This window comes from Somniosus microcephalus, chromosome 23, assembly GCF_052327205.1.
Source record: "Somniosus microcephalus isolate GS21.2 chromosome 23, FLI_Smic_1.0, whole genome shotgun sequence".
Lineage (NCBI taxonomy): Eukaryota > Metazoa > Chordata > Chondrichthyes > Squaliformes > Somniosidae > Somniosus > Somniosus microcephalus.
Genome location: NC_141009.1, coordinates 10,750,137 through 10,770,241, shown reverse-complemented (window position 1 = coordinate 10,770,241; position 20,105 = coordinate 10,750,137). Strand labels below are relative to the sequence as shown.

General features: G+C 49.1%; 1 protein-coding gene across 1 annotated transcript in view; it reads right to left on the bottom strand.

The window, feature by feature from the left end:
• Positions 1-20,105, bottom strand: part of LOC147101643 (uncharacterized) — a 147,438-nt gene that overhangs the window by 107,674 nt on the left and 19,659 nt on the right. The window contains 3 exon segments of the mRNA XM_085965137.1: positions 726-863; positions 11,762-11,869; positions 16,153-16,281. Coding sequence (XP_085821263.1) covers positions 726-863; positions 11,762-11,869; positions 16,153-16,281 — 375 coding nt within the window.

Genomic DNA, 20,105 nt, shown 5'->3' with positions numbered 1-20,105 from the left:
TGTTAAGATGGTTGGGGTGGGAATGGAAATAGCAATGCCGGACTTCAAGGGTTAAGTTAGGAGGAGAGATTACAGAAATTAGGGATGTATTCCCTAGAAATTAGAAGGTTAACAGGTGATCTGATCGAAGTTGTCAGGATATTAAGGGGAACAGATAGGGTAGATAGAGAGAAACTATTTCCGCTGGTTGGGGAGTCTAGGACTAGGGGGCAGGGTCTAAAAATTAGAGCCAGGCCTGTCAGTAGTGAAATTAGGAAACACATCTACACGCAAAGGTTGGTAGAAGTTTGGAACTCTCTTCCGCAAATGGCAATTGATGCTCGATCAATTGTTAATTTTAAATCGGAGATTGATAGCTTTTTGTTAACCAAAGGTATTAGGGGATATGAGGCAAAGGCGGGTATATGGAGTTAGATCGCAGATCAGCCATGATCTCATTGAATGGCAGAGCAGGCTCAAGGGGCTGAATATCCGCCTCCTGTTCCTATGTTCCATACTACTGAATACTAGACATTGCTGGGACAGAGTTAATGGAGCTCTCCTCAGCATCCAGCCTCTGTAATACCTGAGAGTCCGTGACACTGGTATTGGGGCAAAAATGGACAAGTGTTTCATTCAGCAGCAGCACTGGTCACTCACCATGAAGGGCACAAGAAAAAGCACAAAGATGACGTTAGCAGACACAGACACTTTTTATTTTTGGCCAAAACAGTTTTGAAAATTACCTGATGGGTCACGGCCATTTCTGTCATCTGGATCGAGAGTCTTGGCCGGGCTCTTTGGAAGTTTAAGAGGTGGGCCTAGCAGCATTCTTACCAACTTCTGGCCTTCTCTCCATGCAAAGACACCAGAAGATTGAGGTCCTGGTAGAAACACAAGTGGCTGGCATTAGCTTTGAACAAATGTTTTAGGAGTTGATCCCTTCAGGAGAGGAGAGGTGAGGCGATAGGGTGCTGGGTTTTTTAGTGCAGTCTCCTCTTCCAATGGTCTAACAGCTGTTGCTGTAGGTGGAACTCTGTCCCCTATGATCTAGATACGGTACTCTTATCGAGGTGCTGTCCTTGCAGAGATGCATCTTGAGGGTTAACAACTACCTCAGTCGGGGCAATCTGCTCATGGTACTAAACGTAGTTTTTCATCACGCTACCAATATCTTGTTGAAATCGCAGACGTGACCAAATAAACCAGTAGTTTACCGACTAAAGCCACAATTAACTTTACAAACAAACGGCAAAAATGAAGCACAAGAAATGGCAAATAATGAAAGTGAAAAATAACAAACATAATGAGAATGTCAGTAATGACTTTCCAATTGAGTTCAAATGTCTCTGTCCATTTAATGCACTGAGCTCCTGATCTCATGCTCAAAGTCCCACTCACCTCCATTTTCAGCTCTTGTTGGAAGACAACTAGAGAGAGGGTACAGAGGAGATTTACCAGGATGTTGCCAGGACTGGAGAATTTTAGCTATGAGGAAAGATTGGATAGGCTGGGGTTTTTTCCTTTGGAACAGAGGAGGCCGAGGGGAGACTTAATTGAGGTGTATAAAATTATGAGGGGCCTGGATAGAGTGGATAGGAAGGGCCTATTTCCCTTAGCAGAGAGATCAATAACCAGTGGGCAAAGATTTAAAGTAATTGGTAGAAGGATTAGAGGAGAGTTGAGGAGAAATTTTTCACCCAGAGGGTGGTGGGGGTCTGGAACTCACTGCCTGAAAGGGTGGTAGAGGCAGAAACCCTCAACACATTTAAAAAGTACTTGGATAGACACTTGAAGTGCCGTAACCGACAGGGCTACGGACCAAGAGCTGGAAAGTGGGATTAGGCTGGGTAGCTCTTTTTTGGCCAGCACAGACACGATGGGCTGAATGGCCTCCTTCTGTGCTGTAAATTCTTTGATTCTAAGAATGCGAAATCTTTTCAAACCACCATCACCTGCCAGCAGAGTTCCACTTTATTGTTTTGAAACATCTCTTCACCTTTTACAGAGCCAAAACTGAGACTTCTAGCCAGTTACATAGATACATAGATACATAGAAGATAGGAGCAGGAGTAGGCCATTCGGCCCTTCGTGCCTGCTCCGCCATTTAATGAGATCATGGCTGATCCTTTAATTCAGTATCCCGTCCCCGCCTTCTCTCCGTAACCCTTAACCCCTTTTGCCCGTAGAAATATATCTAATTCCCTCTTAAATATATTTAATGAGCTGGCGTACACTGCCCTCTGTGGCAATGAGTTCCACAGGTTCACCACTCTCTGAGTGAAGAAATTCCCCCTCATCTCTGTCCTAAATGGTTTAGCCCTTATCCTTAAATTATGTCCTCTAGTTCTGTTCTCACCCGCCAAGGGAAACATTCCTTCTGCATCCAGTCTGTCTAGACCTGTCAGAATTTTATACACTTCTATGAGGTCCCCTCTCAATCTTCTAAACTCCAGTGTGTACATCCCTAAACTACATAGTCTCTCCTCATAGGTCATTCCCGCCATTCCTGGTATCAGCCTGGTGAATCGCCGCTGCACCCCCTCCATGGCAAGAACATCCTTCCTCAGATGAGGCGACCAAAACTGTACACAGTACTCGAGGTGTGGTCTCACCAGTGCCCTGTACAGCTGCAGCAAGGTATCCCTGTTCCTGTATTCTAACCCTTTTGCTATGAAGGCCAGCATACCGTTTGCCTTCTTGACCGCCTGTTGCACCTGCATGCTCGCCTTCAGTGACTGGTGTACAAGAACACCCAGGTCTCTCTGTACTTCCCCCTCTCCCAATCTATTGCCATTTAAATAATAATTTGCCCTCCCGTTCCTGCACCCAAGGTGGATAACTTCGCACTTGTCCACATTATAGTGCATCTGCCATTTATCCGCCCAATCGCCCAGTCTGTCCAAATCGCTCTGGAGCTTCCTGGTCTCTTCCTCTGAGCCCACCCCCCCTCCTAGTTTAGTGTCGTCTGCAAATTTGGAAATGCTGCATCCGACTCCCTGATCCAGGTCATTAATGTAAATTGTGAACAGCTGGGGGCCCAGGACAGATCCCTGTGGTACCCCACTTGTTACTGCCTGCCATTCAGAAAATGAGCCGTTTATTCCAACTCTCTGTTTTCTATCTGACAGCCAGTTCCCTATCCACGCCAAAACTTTCCCCTTTATCCCATGAGCCTCAATTTTCCATGCTAATCTTTTATGTGGGACCTTATCGAAGGCCTTTTGGAAGTCCAGGTACACCACATCTACTGGCTCTCCCCCATCTATTCTACCAGTTACTCCCTCAAAAAATTCCAATAGATTAGTCAAGCACGATTTACCCTTTGTAAATCCATGTTGACTCTGTCCTATCCTGTCCCCATTTGCTAAGTGCTCCGCTATTTCATCCTTAATGATGGACTCCAGCATTTTGCCCACAACTGATGTAAGGCTTACAGGTCTGTAATTACCTGCTTTTTCCCTACCCCCCTTTTTGAATAGTGGGGTAACGTTAGCTACCCTCCAATCCATCGGCACTGTTCCCGAGTCTAATGAATTCTGAAAAATCATCCTTAGTGCATCCGCTATCTCTAGGGCCACCTCCTTCAGTACCCTAGGATGCATGTTATCAGGCCCTGGGGATTTGTCCACCTTCAATCCCTTTAGCTTCCTTAACACCATATCCTTAGAGATATTGATTTGCGTCAGTTCCTCCTTTGCCAATGTCCCTATTTTTCCCGATATCCCAGGGAGGTTTTTTGTGTCTTCCTTCGTAAAGACTGACCCAAAGTATGCATTTAGTTGATCTGCCATTTCCTTATTTCCCATTATATATTCCCCCGTATCTGACTGCAATGGACCAACTTTGGTTTTCACCAGTCTTTTCCTTTTGATATACTTATAAAAGCTTTTGGAGTTAGTTTTTATATTTTCCGCCAGCTTGTTTTCGTAAGCTATTTTGCCCCTCTTGATTATGCCCTTTGCCCTCCTTTGCTCTATCTTAAACTGTTCCCAATCTTCCGCTCTGGCGCTTTTTTTGGCTATTTTATACGCCCTATCTTTGGATTTTATGCTGTCTCTAATTTCCCCTGTTATCCACGGTTGAGTCACCTTTTTAGATTTCCTTTTATGCCAGATTGGTATAAACAATTTTTGCAATTTTGTCATTCTATCTTTAAATGTTTGCCATTGTTTATCTACCTCCAGTCCTCCCAGGAACGTTGTCCAATCAGACCTACTCAGTTCCCGTCTCATGGCATCATAATTCCCCTTGTTTAAATTCAGGACCTTAGTCTCTGAGTCAATTTCTTCGCTCTCCATTTCGAGTGAGAAATCGATCATGTTATGATCGCTCTGACCCAAGGGTCCCCGTACAACAAGATTACTGATTAGTCCCTTCTCATTGCACAGTACCCAGTCCAATATAGCCTGTTCCCGAGTTGGTTCCTCGACATATTGATCCAGATAACCATCCCTCAAACACTCAAGGAATTCCTCCTCCTCATTATTTTTACTGATTAGGCTAGTCCAATCTATATGTAAGTTAAAGTCACCTATGATGACAGCTGTGCTCTTATTGCACGCTTCTCTAATTTCCCTCGTGATGCCCTCCCTAACCTCTATTTTACTATTTGGAGGCCTATATACCACTCCTATTAATGTTTTTCGCCCCTCGCTATTTCTTAGCTCCACCCATATAGATTCTGTATTAACTGAGTTAATATCCTTCCTTTCAATTGCATTTATCCCCTCTTTTACTAGCAATGCTACCCCTCCTCCCTTTCTTTTTTGTCGATCCTTCCTAAATACTGAATACCCCTGTATGTTAAGCTCCCAGCCCTGCTCACCCTGCAACCAGTTCTCAGATCTTCTCTTTTCCACATCAAAATAAAACAATGTTGCACACAACTTTCTGATTAACACTGGAGATTGTTACAAATCAAATACTATCCTAGTGCGTCAATACAATTAAACATATTAGACAAACTTTGCCTCCTACATGTTGAAATACAAAATAACTAAGCCTTGGCGAGTTGCTACAGTGTGTACCATCTACAAGATGCAACTCGCCAAGGCTTCTTCGGCAGCACCTCCCAAACCCACGACCTCTTCCACCTAGAAAGACAAGGGCAGCAGGCGCATGGGAACACCACCGCCTCCAAGTTCCCCTCCAAGTCACACACTATCCTGATTTGGAAATATATCGGCCGTTCCTTCATCGTCGCTGGGTCAAAATCCTGGAACTCCCTCCCTAACAGCACTGTGGGAGCACCTTCACCACACGGACTGCTGCGGTTCAAGAAGGCGGCTCACCACCACCTTCTCAAGGGCAATTAGGGATGGGCAATAAATGCTGGCCTTGCCATCGACGCCCACATCTTGTGAATTAATTTTAAAAACTATTTGTATGCAGACTTCAAGTGGGCTTTTTAGTCAGTTGGATCAAAGTCTTTTCAGTTTGTGTTGCTACTTTTAGCAATTTATGTATCTGTATTTCCAGATGTCTTTGCTCCTCTACCCGATTTAATTTCTTACCTTCCAAGGAATAAGTGACCTCCTTATTCCTCTTTTCCAAAATGAACCACCTCACACTGCACTGTATCGAATTTCATTTGCCACTGATCTGCCCACTCTGCAAGCCTCTTTACATCTTCCTGTATTTTAGTGCAGTTCCCCACATTATTAGAGCGAGAGCGGATCACTGTGATAAGACGGAACAAGGCTAGGGCACAAGAAACCAGTGGGGGAGTTGGGATGTTGGGCATGCAGGACTGTGAGGGAAAGGGCTGGCACCTCAGAGCTATTGATTAGCTCAGGTTGTGCTGGGCAGAAGCTGGCAAAAAGAGCAATAGCGGATTCAATCCTCGAGGCAGTGAAGGCCTGGATTAGGGTTTCAATATTGGAACAGTCGGTCATTCAGCCCTTCGAGCCTGTTCTGCCATTCAATGAGCTCATGGCGGCTCTGCATCTTAACTCCATCTACCCACCTTGGTTTCTGTAACCCTTCATACCCTCAGCTAACAAAAAATCTATCGATCTCAGTTTGGAAATTTTCCATTGACCCCCCAGCCTCAAACAGCTTTTTTTGGGGGGGGGGGGGGGGGGTGGGGAATGAGAGTTCCAGACTTCCACCACCCTTGGTGTGAAGAAGTGCTTGTTGACATCACCCCCGAGTGGCCTCCCTCTAATTTCAAAGGTTATATAAACATAGAAGATAGGAGCAGGAGTAGGCCATTCGGCCCCTTGAGCCTGTTCTGCCATTCAATGAGATCATGGCTGATCATCCAAACTCAGTACCCTGTCCCTGCCTTCTCCCCATATCCCTTGATCCCTTTAGCTATATCTAACTCCTTCTTGAATATATTTAATGAATTGGCCTCAACTGCCTTCTGTGGTAGAGAATTCCACAGGTTCACCACTCTCTGGGTGAAGAAATTCCTCCTCATCTCAGTCCTAAATGGCTTACCCCTTATCCTTAGACTGTGACCCCTGGTTCTGGACTCCCCGACCATCGGGAACATCCTTCCTACATCTAGTCTGTCTAGTCCTGTTAGAATTTTGTAAGTTTCAATAAGATCCTCTCTCATTCTTCTAAACTCCAGCGAATACAAGCCCAATCGACCCGATCTCTCCTCATCCCAGGTGTCAGACTGGTGCGATAGCAAAATACTGCAGATGTTGGAAATCCGAAATAACAACAGAAAATGCTGAAAAAACTCAGCAGGTCAGGCAACATCGGTGGAGAGAAATTTGAGTCAACGTTTCGGGTCGAACCGAATTTCTCTCCACGGATGTTGCCTGACCTGCTGAGTTTTTCCAGCATTTTCTGTTGTTATATCAGACTGCTGAATCTTCGCTGCACTCCCTCCATGGCAAGGACATCCTTCCTCAGATAAGGACATCCTTCCTCAGATTAGGTTATGCCCCCTTGTTCTGGACTTCCCCCCCACCAGAGGAGAAAGTTTCGCTCCATCTACCCTACCGACTCCTTGTGTTGCGGGAACTGGAATGTCTTGGCGCGACAGTGAGAAGCTGAGCTCAGGGTGGAACAGAATGCAGATGGCACCACCACGGCCAAAGTGGGCGGCCGGGAAGGTCGATGAAGTCGGAGCCCAAGGCACATGATGGAAGCATAAAGGGGGCGGCACTGAGTGTCTCAAACCCACAGAACATCTTCATAGGAGGCGCAGAAAAAGAAAGGTGACTTTGAGGTATCCTTATTAAGCGGAGCTCCAATAAAACACCAAAATAAAATAAACAGACGAGTTCGGAAAGTGAAAACGCTAACAACTTTGCCATGTGACTGGAAAAATAAAATTAAAAAAAACCCTCTATGATTGTTCCCATTAAATCCCGTGGCCCTGGCAACGTGGCCTCTGAACTGCAATCCATCTTTGAGCAACACTGCTCTGACATCATGCCTGACAGAAACAAATGACCAATAAAAACCCTCTGACAGTGGCAGTTACAGTGATAAATGCCACTCGGGTCATTGCCTCAGCGCCGGGTCTCGGAGGGAAAGCCAGGCAATTTTTTCCTTCTTGCAGCAATCTGTTAGAGGAAATAATTTTAATGCATTTCAAAGCAGCACAGTAAGGCTGGAATACACAAAAGGGTTATAATGTTCCGCGCTGCCAATCAATACATTTATACTCCGAGATTAACCTGCCCCGTTTTCTCCGGTTCGACCTCTCGGAAGCCATGCAGTCGCTCGCACAATACTGTATCTCAACTGAGCCGAGCCACGGTCAGCAACTCCACTTTCCTGCACGCCTGCCTATATTGTGCCATGGTGTGGAGATGCCGGAGTTGGACTGGGGTGGACAAATGTAAGAAGTCACACAACACCAGGTTATAGTCCAACAGTTTTATTTGAAATCACAAGCTTTCGGAGCGCTGCTCCTTCGTCAGGTGAAGTGGAGAGATGCATAAAGACACAGCTTATATAGTCAGAGAATAATGCCAGATGATTACAGGTAATCTTTCTAACTGCCATTTATCACACCTCGGCAGAGAGATAATCACATATTTTGCGTTGATGTTGCACAGGAGTCAGCACTAAGACTATGACAAGGGCCATCATCCTGGGCCGCGACTTGCTCAAAAAGGGGGAGAAAGCAATTCCATTTGAGCCCCAGCTCCACACTCCAAGCTCTGGATCAAAGTCCAGAGACACGAGGAGCAGCAACAGCAACAGCTACAGCTTGCATTGGTATAGCACTTTGAACATAGCCAAACGTCCCAAGGCGCTTCACAGGAGCGGAATCAGACCAAGCATTTGCGGAGATATGAGGGCAAGTGACCAAAAGCTTGGTCGAAGGGCTATGTTTTAAGGAGCATCTTAAAAGGAGGAGAAAAAGAGAGGCGGAGAGGTATAGGGAGGGACTTCCAGAGGTTAGGGCCCAGATGGCTTAAGGCGCGACCGCCAATGGTGAGGCCAAGGAAGCGTGGGCTGCGCTAGAGGCCAGAGTTCAAGGAGCGCAGAGATTTTGGAGGTCTGCACAGCTGGAGAAGGTTGCAGAGATAGAGAGGGGCGAGGCCATGGAGGGATTTCAACACAAGGATGAGAATTTTATATCCAGGAGTTGCCGGACCGGCAGCCAATGTAGGCCAGCGAGCACAGGGGGCGATGAGTGAACGGGACTTCGCACTCTTGCTGAGTGCCACAGTTGGGGGTGTGGGCGGGGGTGTCAAGAGAAAAGAGACCTACAGCCTGTTCATCCTTTCCTGATGGGTATACCCTCGCACTTCTGGGATCATCCTTGTAAATCTTTTTTACCTCTTTATGTAATAGTCTGTGCAGTTTGAGAAGTTAATCATGGAGAAACATATGTAAGGGGGAGGGCAAAGGGTGGAAGGACTGGGGAGGGGGGATGGAGAAGAAGCAGGGGAACCAGGCTAACTTTAAAAAAAATAAAATGCCAATTAGGTCGACAGGCGTCGTTTAAAGAAAAGTACAAAAGTTAGCAAAAGTGCCTCTTGTTAAAGGGGCAGAAACAATAAACGGCAAATTATCAATTAAACGGATCAAAGTAAAGTAAAATGTGGTTGCCGGTGGTCACAATGCACTCCAGTCCCTCCGGTGCCCACTGGTCGCAGAGGGCCGCGAGTGAGCCTATCGGCAGACACTGCGTACTCTCGCTCCAGGCAGGCCGGGCCAAACGAGGGGAACCAGGTGAAAATGCTAGCCGTGGCTGATATTCTAGCCTGGTCTGGGGTACAGTTCCAAGAACACTGATAGACCTCTAGTACCTCACCCAAGTGGCAATATGTCAGCCTCATCAGTCTCTTCTGCAAATGGCTGGGTCTTTTTTTTAAAAATTCATTCATGGGATGTGGGCGTCACTGGCAAGGCCAGCATTTATTGCCCATCCCTAGTTGCCCTCGAGAAGGTGGTGGTGAGCCGCCTTCCTGAACCGCTGCAGTCCGTGTGGTGAAGGTACTCCCACAGTGCTGTTAGGGACGGAGTTCCAATCAACTGCTAATTTTAAATCTGAGATGGATAGATTCTTGTTAACCAAAGGCATTAAGGGATATGGAGTTAGGTCACAGATCAGCCATGATCTCACTGAATGGCGGAACTGGCTCATGGCGCTAAATAGCCGACTCCTGTTCTGATGTTTCTGTTCCTATTTTTTTTTCAATTCATTCACGGGATGTGGGTGTTGTTGGCAAGGCCAGCATTTATTGCCCAGCACTAATTGCCCTTGAGAAGGTGGTGGTGAGCTGCCTTCTTGAACTGCTGCAGTCCGTGTGGTGAAGGTGCTCCCACAGTGCTGTTAGGGAGGGAGTTCCAGGATTTTGACCCAGCGACGATGAAGGAACAGCGATATATTTCCAAGTCAGGATGGTGTATGACTTGGAGGGGAACTTGCAGGTAATGGTGTTCCCATGTGCCTGCTGCCCTTGTCCTTCTAGGTGGTAGAGGTCATGGGCTTGGGAGGTGCTGCTGAAGAAGCCTTGGCGAGTTGCTGCAGTGCATCTTGTAGATGGTACACACTGAAGCCACGGTGCACCGGTGGTGGAGGGAGTGAATGTTTAAGGTAGTGGACGGGGTGCCAATCAAGCGGGCTGCTTTGTCCTGGATGGTGTCAAGTTTCTTGAGTGTTGTTGAAGTGTTCCTAACAGCGAGTGCCAGCACACTATTGGAGTGCAACCCCAGCCCTGTCCTCACTTGATTTTTTATTTTACACACACATCCAGCAGGGAGTTGCTGGATCAGGAACAGGAACCATGGCCTGTTTTCCCCTTCCCCAGCACAGTTCAGAAAACCTAATCCAGCCCAGACTGGAGACAGGACCTGGGAGCTTCCTGATCTGCACAGGTCAGCTGCTCACTGCGCCATGGGCACAGCTTCAAAGCCACATTGATGCTGACCTTTGCTCCTTGACGTCTGACCGACTATAACTGGCAAGTTGAAAAGAAATTGGCATGTTTTGACCAATGGAAATGTATTGCCCAAAATCGCATTCCTTACATTTGACTCGGTGATGTAAGAAAACTACTAGGCACTTGGTCTAAGCGTTAAACAAAGCTTTAATCAACTGTTTTACAACATGGAGGTCTAGTTGTGTCCTTCACTAGTTCCTGTAAAAGAATGTCCTGAGCAAGCTGGGCCCATGCCCGAGTATTTATACTCTCCCTGGACAGCGCCACCAGCAGGCCACCCAGTATTGTTTCATAAGTCATTTCCACATAAATGACAAGATTCAGGTCACTCGGCAAACCCTTTCTATCTTCTTCAGCTATTTAAAAACCTTTTACTATCAAGCATCATACCCTAACTCCCAGTATGTGGCATTGTCACGCACAGAGCCCAGATTAAGTCGAAACCTATTTACCTCTCCGTTTAGGTTCCTTGTATTAAAGAGTCAGACACATTGAACTAGATTACCCAAATCTTCTTTCATTAAATGTTTGCTTCTATAGTATTTCTACCCTTGGCTCTCCACGCCGTGCAGGTGTGGGATTCTAATGACAAAAGCACATTGTAGCTAATCCCGAGCCAACGCACTGGTATCCGGCCAACATCTTGTTAAAACCTCAACACAGCTTGGCTGCCAAGACTTGAAAAGGACGGCAGATGTGTGATTTTGACCATTTCAAAAAATTATATATATCTCGTACAAAAAAAAACAAATACAAGATTGGCGGGCAGGAAAAGACCAGCTGGTCCATCAGGCCCTCTCCATCATCCCCTGCTTTGGAATAAAATACTTAAACTGTACTTCTATAGTTTCTATAGTTGTTGATAGTGAGGTCCAATAAAAAAGAAAAGAAAGTGCATTTATATAGCACCTTTCACAACCTCAGTACTTTGTAGTAATTTTGAAGTGTAGTCACTGTTGCAAGCTCCCAATGTGATAATGACTGGATCATCTGTTTTTTTAGCTTTGTTGGTTGAGGTATAAATATAGGCCAGGACAACGTCCCTGCTCTTCTTCAAAATAGTGCCATGGGATCTCCTACATCCACCTGAGATGGAAAACGGTGCCTTGCTTAAACCTCTCATCTAAAAAACAGCACCTCTGACAGTACAGCACTCTCCCTCAGTGCCGCACAGCCTAGATTTTTGTGCTCAAGTCTCTGGAGTGGGACTTGAATCTTCTGACTCCGAGGCGAGGGTGCTGCCCAGTGAGCCACAGCTGACACCTGTCTCACATACCCTTATCTCTGATACATAGATGTAGAACTGCAGCCTCTGTCTATATTATTATTATTTTTTTTTTTTTTAAATACATTTCCAACAGAGTTTTCCAAAGGTTACGACTAACTCGCCAAAAGCTTTTTCGACTGCTTACCTTCAACTTTTGCTGTTCTCTTCGGGCTTGGTGACTTTGAGAAGCTTCGAGCTTTGTGAGTTGCCTCGTGATTCCAGCTGGGATTCTTTAGGGAGTTTCTTCTCTGCTCTGGAATGGAAATTCAAAGACCGTTGGTGCCTCTACATAATAAATGGAAAGTATTGTACTGATCAAAAGAAAGGGGGAATAAAGCGTGAGTTCCGCACAATTGAAGGAACAAAGAATTGCCCAAATGCACAGCTTGTGAAAGATAAAATCAGTCAGCATCACAGGTGAGACATTCATCAGAATGGGGTTGCCGTTAATGGCTTGGTTGCATAAGCAGCATGTTGTCTGAGCATACAAATCCAGGACACCCCAGATTCGATTCCCAGCCTAGCCCGACTTGGCTGACCTTAGGTGTACCACAATTGGGCTCAGTGTTCACGGGCTGGGGGAGGTGGTGGGAAATCAGTTGAAATTTCCACGCCTGATCCTTAGCCAATGACTCTTACTGGAAAATGCAAGCATGTGGACATGGTGTGAGTGCTGGTTCAGACTTGGGAGCAATATTTCCCCACAGCCAACTGGGTAGCAATGGAACGATACGAGAGAACGAGAGATGGAAAGGGCACACACAGGTTAGCCATGATGAAGGGTCTCCCATGTCATTCTGTTCCAGATGTCAAAAGATTGCTTCTCTGCCAGTATTTTCTGTTTTGTTATAATATTCTATTTCAGACCAGTTGACGCATTTATGCCGCAGATTTTTTTGGACTTTCCGCCACAAGTCTGCCCCAAACAAGCTCGGTAGAGGGGGCACTGGGATCTGCCTGGAAGCCAGTACACCAAGGGTGTGGCTAAGTTACTCCATGAGTTACCTTTAGCCCAGGGTCAAAGCTTTGGAGCCACTCTGACTTCACCCATGAGATGAACGGAACTCGCCAAGGGATTTCCAGCCATTGGACATCTAGAGTCCCATCATGGTGACCATTCTTCCGCACAAAGCCTGACGTGAATTAGTCAGTTGGAAACACAGTGCCTGCTGGAATAAAGTGGCTCTTCACTCTCACCTGGTGCTGCAGAGCTAGCACACTCTGTGCGGGTAATTTTGACTTTTCCGATAGTGTAAAACAGACGATATCGGATCAGCCTCCCGTTATAAAGTGTGGGGAAGGAGTGAGGGAGGGAGGGAAGGAGTGAGCGAGGGAGGGAGGGAAGGAGTGAGCGAGGGAGGGAGGGAAGGAGCGAGCGAGGGAGGGAGGGAAGGAGCGAGGGAGGGAGGGAAGGAGGGAGGGAGGGAGGGAAGGAGCGAGGGAAGGAGCGAGGGAGCGAGGGAAGGAGGGAGGGAGGGAGGGAAGGAGCGAGGGAAGGAGCGAGGGAAGGAGTGAGGGAAGGAGCGAGGGAAGAGGGAGGGAAGGAGCGAGGGAGGGAAGGAGCGAGGGAGGGAAGGAGCGAGGGAGGGAAGGAGCGAGGGAGGGAAGGAGCGAGGGAGGGAAGGAGCGAGGGAGGGAAGGAGCGAGGGAGGGAAGGAGCGAGGGAGGGAAGGAGCGAGGGAGGGAAGGAGCGAGGGAGGGAAGGAGCGAGGGAGGGAAGGAGCGAGGGAGGGAGGGAAGGAGCGAGGGAGGGAGGGAAGGAGCGAGGGAGGGAGGGAAGGAGCGAGGGAGGGAGGGAAGGAGCGAGGGAGGGAGGGAAGGAGCGAGGGAGGGAGGGAAGGAGCGAGGGAGGGAGGGAAGGAGCGAGGGAGGGAGGGAAGGAGCGAGGGGGGAGGGAAGGAGCGAGGGGGAGGGAAGGAGCGAGGGGGGAGGGAAGGAGCGAGGGGGGAGGGAAGGAGCGAGGGGGGGAGGGAAGGAGCGAGGGGGGGAGGGAAGGAGCGAGGGAGGGAGGGAAGGAGCGAGGGAGGGAGGGAAGGAGCGAGGGAGGGAGGGAAGGAGCGAGGGAGGGAGGGAAGGAGCGAGGGAGGGAGGGAAGGAGCGAGGGAGGGAGGGAGGGAGGGAGGGAAGGAGCGAGGGAAGGAGCGAGGGAGCAAGGGAAGGAGCGAGGGAGGGAGGGAAGGAGCGAGGGAAGGAGCGAGGGAAGGAGCGAGGGAGGGAGGGAGGGAGGGAAGGAGCGAGGGAAGGAGCGAGGGAAGGAGCGAGGGAAGCAGCGAGGGAAGGAGCGAGGGAAGGAGCGAGGGAAGGAGCGAGGGAGGGAAGGAGCGAGGGAGGGAAGGAGCGAGGGAGGGAAGGAGCGAGGGAGGGAAGGAGCGAGGGAGGAGGGAGGGAAGGAGCGAGGGAGGAGGGAGGGAAGGAGCGAGGGAAGGAGCGAGGGAGGGAAGGAGCGAGGGAGGGAAGGAGCGAGGGAGGGAAGGAGCGAGGGAGGGAAGGAGCGAGGGAGGAGGGAGGGAAGGAGCGAGGGAGGAGGGAGGGAAGGAGCGAGGGAGGAGGGAGGGAAGGAGCGAGGGAGGGAGGGAAGGAGCGAGGGAGGGAGGGAAGGAGCGAGGGAGGGAGGGAAGGAGCGAGGGAGGGAGGGAAGGAGCGAGGGAGGGAGGGAAGGAGCGAGGGAGGGAGGGAAGGAGCGAGGGAGGGAGGGAAGGAGCGAGGGGGGAGGGAAGGAGCGAGGGGGGAGGGAAGGAGCGAGGGGGGGAGGGAAGGAGCGAGGGGGGGAGGGAAGGAGCGAGGGGGGGAGGGAAGGAGCGAGGGGGGGAGGGAAGGAGCGAGGGAGGGAGGGAAGGAGCGAGGGAGGGAGGGAAGGAGCGAGGGAGGGAGGGAAGGAGCGAGGGAGGGAGGGAAGGAGCGAGGGAGGGAGGGAAGGAGCGAGGGAGGGAGGGAAGGAGCGAGGGAGGGAGGGAAGGAGCGAGGGGGAGGGAAGGAGCGAGGGGGAGGGAAGGAGCGAGGGGGGGAGGGAAGGAGCGAGGGGGGGAGGGAAGGAGCGAGGGGGGGAGGGAAGGAGCGAGGGGGGGAGGGAAGGAGCGAGGGGGGGAGGGAAGGAGCGAGGGGGGGAGGGAAGGAGCGAGGGGGGGAGGGAAGGAGCGAGGGGGGGAGGGAAGGAGCGAGGGGGGGAGGGAAGGAGCGAGGGAGGGAGGGAAGGAGCGAGGGAGGGAGGGAAGGAGCGAGGGAGGGCGGGAAGGAGCGAGGGAGGGCGGGAAGGAGCGAGGGAGGGAGGGAAGGAGCGAGGGAGGGAGGGAAGGAGCGAGGGAGGGAGGGAAGGAGCGAGGGAGGGAGCGAAGGAGCGAGGGAGGGAGCGAAGGAGCGAGGGAGGGAGCGAGGGAGCGAGGGAGGGAGCGAAGGAGCGAGGGAGGGAGCGAGGGAGGGAGCGAGGGAGGGAGGGAAGGAGCGAGGGAGGGAGGGAAGGAGCGAGGGAAGGAGCGAGGGAGGGAGGGAGCGAGGGAGGGAGGGAGGGAGGGAGGGAGGGAAGGAGCGAGGGAGGGAGGGAAGGAGCGAGGGAGGGAGGGAAGGAGCGAGGGAGGGAGGGAAGGAGCGAGGGAGGGAGGGAAGGAGGGAGTGAGGGAAGGAGGGAGTGAGTGAGGGAGGGAGGAAATGAATTTATACAGCGCCTTTCCTGACCTCAGGATGTCCCAAAGCGCTTTACAACCAATGAAGTACTTTTTTGAAGTGTAGTCACTGTTGTAATGTATGAAACACGGCAGCCAATTTGCGCACAGCAAGCTCCCACAGACAGCAATGAAATAAATGAACAGATCAGCTGATTTAGGTGTTGGTTAAGGGATAAATGTTAAAGTGTATAATAGGCGGCCAATCTGATATCACCCGTTTTACACTATCGGCCAAAGTTAAAATGACTCACTAACTCCCTTGTCAGCTCTTGAACACGTATCCAGTGTAATTCCAATGGCAGAAACATTGAAAACTGTGAGGAGGGAACGTTGCACAGTAAAGGAGCTGATATTCATTTTCCTAGCATCTGAAATGGGTATAAACCTTTTCTTACAATCCACGTCCGTCTCCTGAACGACATGTATCTGATATAAGGGGTCGGCCATTTAGGACTGAGATGAGGAGAAATTTCTTCACTCAGAGGGTGGTGAATCTTTGGAATTCTCTACCCCAGAGGGTTGTGGAGGCTCAGTCATTGAGTATATTCAAGACTGAGATCGATAGATTTTTGGATATTAAAGGAATCAAGGGATATGGGGATAGTTCAGGAGTTGAGGTAGAAGATCAGCCATGATCATATTGAATGGCGGAGCAGGCTCGAAGGGCCGAATGGCCGACTCCTACTCCTATTTCTTATGTTCTTATTCATGTCATAAACCTTTAGACACTCTCGATGCAAGCACCAGCATTGGCCTTTACACTGCGCGTACACTGCCCTCCCCCCGCAGCCGCTCCCCACTCCGCTGTTCCAGGATGATCAGAGATCCCTCTGGCACTAGACTGCGATCGATGAAAAGGAGCTGGTTTGTTTCGAACCTGCGTCCCGCAGTCCCCAGTCTCTGCGCCGCATCACTTCCCGCCTGCTGGCCCGAGTGATCACTGCGAGGGCCTCCTCCGTCTCCCCCACTCCCACCGAGTCAGGTATCAACTCGACGGCATTGAAACCTGAAAGAAATTGTAATCGGTTCAGCTACATCTGATAGATCGGAGTCTGTTTCCACTGGCAAGAGGGCCACTAACCAGAGGACACAGATTTAAAGTAATTGGCAAAAGAACCAGCAGGGAGACGAGGAGAATCTGGAATGCACTGCCTGAAAGGGAGATTCAATAGTAACTTTCCAAAGGGAATTGGATAAATACTTGAAGGGGAAAAATTTGCAGGGCTGTGGGGAAAGAGCAGGGGTGGAGTGGCGACTGAAAAAGGTAGACACAGGCAGACCCGGCTACCAAGAGAGAGGACAGGATATGCTCTCACTGCAGTCAGGGAGTGGTGGAGACAGAGATGCACTCCCTCACAGCTTGTAGAAAATATCAGGGCACAAGGGAGAATTTCTACCCAAAATTCACAAAAATATGCCTGGAATTCAGAAATTTGAGTGACGACCAAAAACTCCCATATCTACTAGGGAAAGAGAGAAATTGTGTAACCTTAGCGGCACACTATGTTACAGCTTGCCATAAACAGAGGGACAACCACTAAATATAAGAAAAGAGTATATACAAATTATATGAATGTATATTTATACACTCAGGGATATATCTGTTTATACACTGTATGGATAGATCTGTATTTATGTGTTCAACCATGAATGTTTTTCGATGCTTTGGCAACATAAGATGTACCTTGTCATCATGCCAATAAAGCGATTTGAATTGAAAAAAATTGACTAATAGGAGAGCTCGCTCAAAGTGCCGGCACAGGCACGATGGGCCGAATGGCCTCCTTCTGTGTTGTATGAATCTGTGATCCTGCGGTTTTAAATCACTGGACCAATTAACACAGAGGTTGCTAGCATTTTATGGCGCGTAGACTGGACTTTGAAAGACCGGAGGCCTTCATTGAATGGTTCTCGAGATGGGCTGAAAATTAGCTGGACAAAAAAAATGAACGAGAGGGTCCTTAAAATAGCACGAGAGAGGGAAGCGAGGAAACAGATGAGGAAAATAAACACACCCAGCATCATTATTTGGAAATCACAGAGAAGGTTTGTTGGGGTTGATTCCTGCCCGGTAACAGGTCAAGAGGCAGAGGAGAACATGGCGAGGCGAGGTGATGAAACGGGTGGGTCGGCGACCGACACAATCCGCCTGTGCAGAGACCCGAAGGATTTTGGACTTTTCAATATGGACTTTTAATAGCTGTTTTAAAAGGAAGACTAAAAGAATGGACTTGAAACCCTGGGATTATTTGGTTAAAAGTAGGAACAACAAAGGAAAGAACACACAACGGTCAGCTTTACCAAAATCACATTGCCTGATGGCCATTGCTTGCTGTTTGGAGAGTAAAGTACGGGTGTTAACAGCAACTTCAGGTCCTTCATGCATTTGAATAGCGAGTCTCTCGCCAAGAGACCGGTGTAGCGAAGGTGGTGGAGGAGCAGGACGAATCGGACAGCAACTTCCCGATTTCCACCTTTAACTGCGCGGACCCCGGAAATTGCTGTCCGATTTACTCCTCAATAACGCCTCGCCGCTATTCCTATCGCCACAAATCTGGGCCGCTGTCTTCGGGGGCTTTAGCAGGCTACAGTGCCAGGAGGTGACAGACTTGCTGTGCTCTCCTAGGACAGGGCAGATAAGCAGAGCTCAGCAAAGGCAGCTAGCAATTTAACCCCTCATCTCCTGGAATAGACAAACTGAACATTCGGAGTTTCGAGTAACATTCCCGGGAATAAGGCTGTCCGGCATCTTTATTTGGTAAACTGCGTCTTAATGTCAATAAAATTATTTCGATTGTGTTTCAGTCTCGGTTGATTCTGACCTCTTGTACCCTCAAGAGTAAAATACCCTACAGGCCAAAAAGTGTGCAAACGCCTTGAGCACCAACCTTCAGGTGACAGGCAAAAGGACAGATGGGTCTCCTGAAGGAGAAACACTTTCAATAGCAAGGGCTGCTGATCTTCCCACCCAGATACATTTAAAGAAAGCGTCGTTTGTGAAAGCTTCTATTTGATGGGAGAAATGTGCAATATCCCATCCACAGAAAGCTGCCATTTTCAGCAGGAGTGATTCAGTTGATATTAGGGGAAGAGGGAGTAGGGGGATGAGGAGAGGGGTGAGCAGAGAGAGAGGGAGGAGGGGAGAAAGCAGTGCTCCAGAACTGGGTAAGCTATGCTGATGTAGAAGCTGGTATTAAGAAAGAACCTGCATTTATATAGCGCCTTTCACAACCTCAGGATGTCCCAAAGTGCTTTACAGCCCATGAAGTAATTTTGGAGTGTAGTCACTGTTGTAATGTAGGAAACGTGGCAGCCAATTTGCGCACAGCAAGATCCCACAAACAGCAATGTGACAATGAGCACAGAGCACAGAATTATATAGGATAATACACGGCACAGAAACAGGCCATTCGGCCCAACCAGTCTATGCCAGTGTTTATGCTCCACTCGAGCTTCCTCCCATCTTTCCTCAACTAAATCTATCAGCATAACCCTCTATTCCCTTCTCCCTCATATATGCTTGTCTAGCCTCCCCTTAAATGCGTCTCTATTCGGAGCTCCGGCACGGCAAGAGAGCCCCAGGTCGGCAGAGGAAACGCTTCAAGGACACCCTCAAAGCCTCCTTGAAAAAGTGTAACATCCCCACCGACACCTCTGAATCCCTGGCCCAAGACCGCACAAAGTGGAGGAGAAGCATCCGGGAAGGCGCCGAACACCTCGAGTCTCTTCGCCGGGTGCAAGCGGAAGCCAAGCGCAGGCAGCGGAAGGAGCGCACGTCAACCCAAGCACCCCACCCACCCGCCCCTTCAACCACCGTCTGCCCCACCTGTGACAGAGACTGTAGGTCCCGCATTGGATTCATCAGTCACCTGAGAACTCATTTTTAATGTGGAAGCAAGTCATCCTCGGTTCCGAGGGACTGCCTAAGAAGAAGAAGAAATGCGTCTATACTATTTGCCTCTGTGGTAGCGAGATGCTCTGTCTTATTTTGTGTGGTGTTGGTTGAACGATAAATGTTGGCCAGGACATTAAATCAGGCCAATAGCTCAGCTGGATGGAGCAGTGGTATAAAATGAGCGTGGCTCTTCGACAACCAGCGTCCAGCTCTTGCAGCAACTGTGCATACCTCTTATAGACGATACACCTGTTCCGCACATGTACAGGAGATGTACCAGTGTGCAGGGACCAGAAGCAAAAAGAAAAGGCAGCTTAGCCCATGTTGAGTTGTCACTGTGCACTAATTACTGATTTAATAGGTCTCAGAGGGTTACCACTTCATCTTTAATGCAGTCGCACCACTGAGATATGTGGCATCTGTGTCATTATCGTACATCACAAGCTATTCTATTGACACTTTCTTTCGGGAGCACATGACAGGAGAGATAGAGTAGCAATGTCTGGCCCGCGGCGAGCTCCATCCCCACACAGATGTCTGGTTAATGGCTCCAGCCTTCACTTGTTTTGCAGCTTGAAGCATGCCTTCCGTGAAAAAAGTCTTGCCTGGTGCTATGTAATAATGAGATATTACAACAGGAGCGGTGACCTGAATGTCCGGGGTTGGGAGAGAGAGAAGACAGACATTAAAGGTGATCTGTCTGCAATGGGCCACTAACGAGGAAGGTTAAGGTTGCTACATTAATTGGTTCAGGGTCACATGGGTACAGTAATGCTACTGAACTAATAATCTAGGAACTGCAAGTTCAAATCCCAGCCTTGAGCTGCTTGAGAATTTGAATTCATTAAAAAAAACTCTAGCAATAAAAAGCTGGTGTCAGTTAAAGTGCCCATGAAGCTGTCGGATTGTCATAAAACCTCAAGTGGTTCACAAAT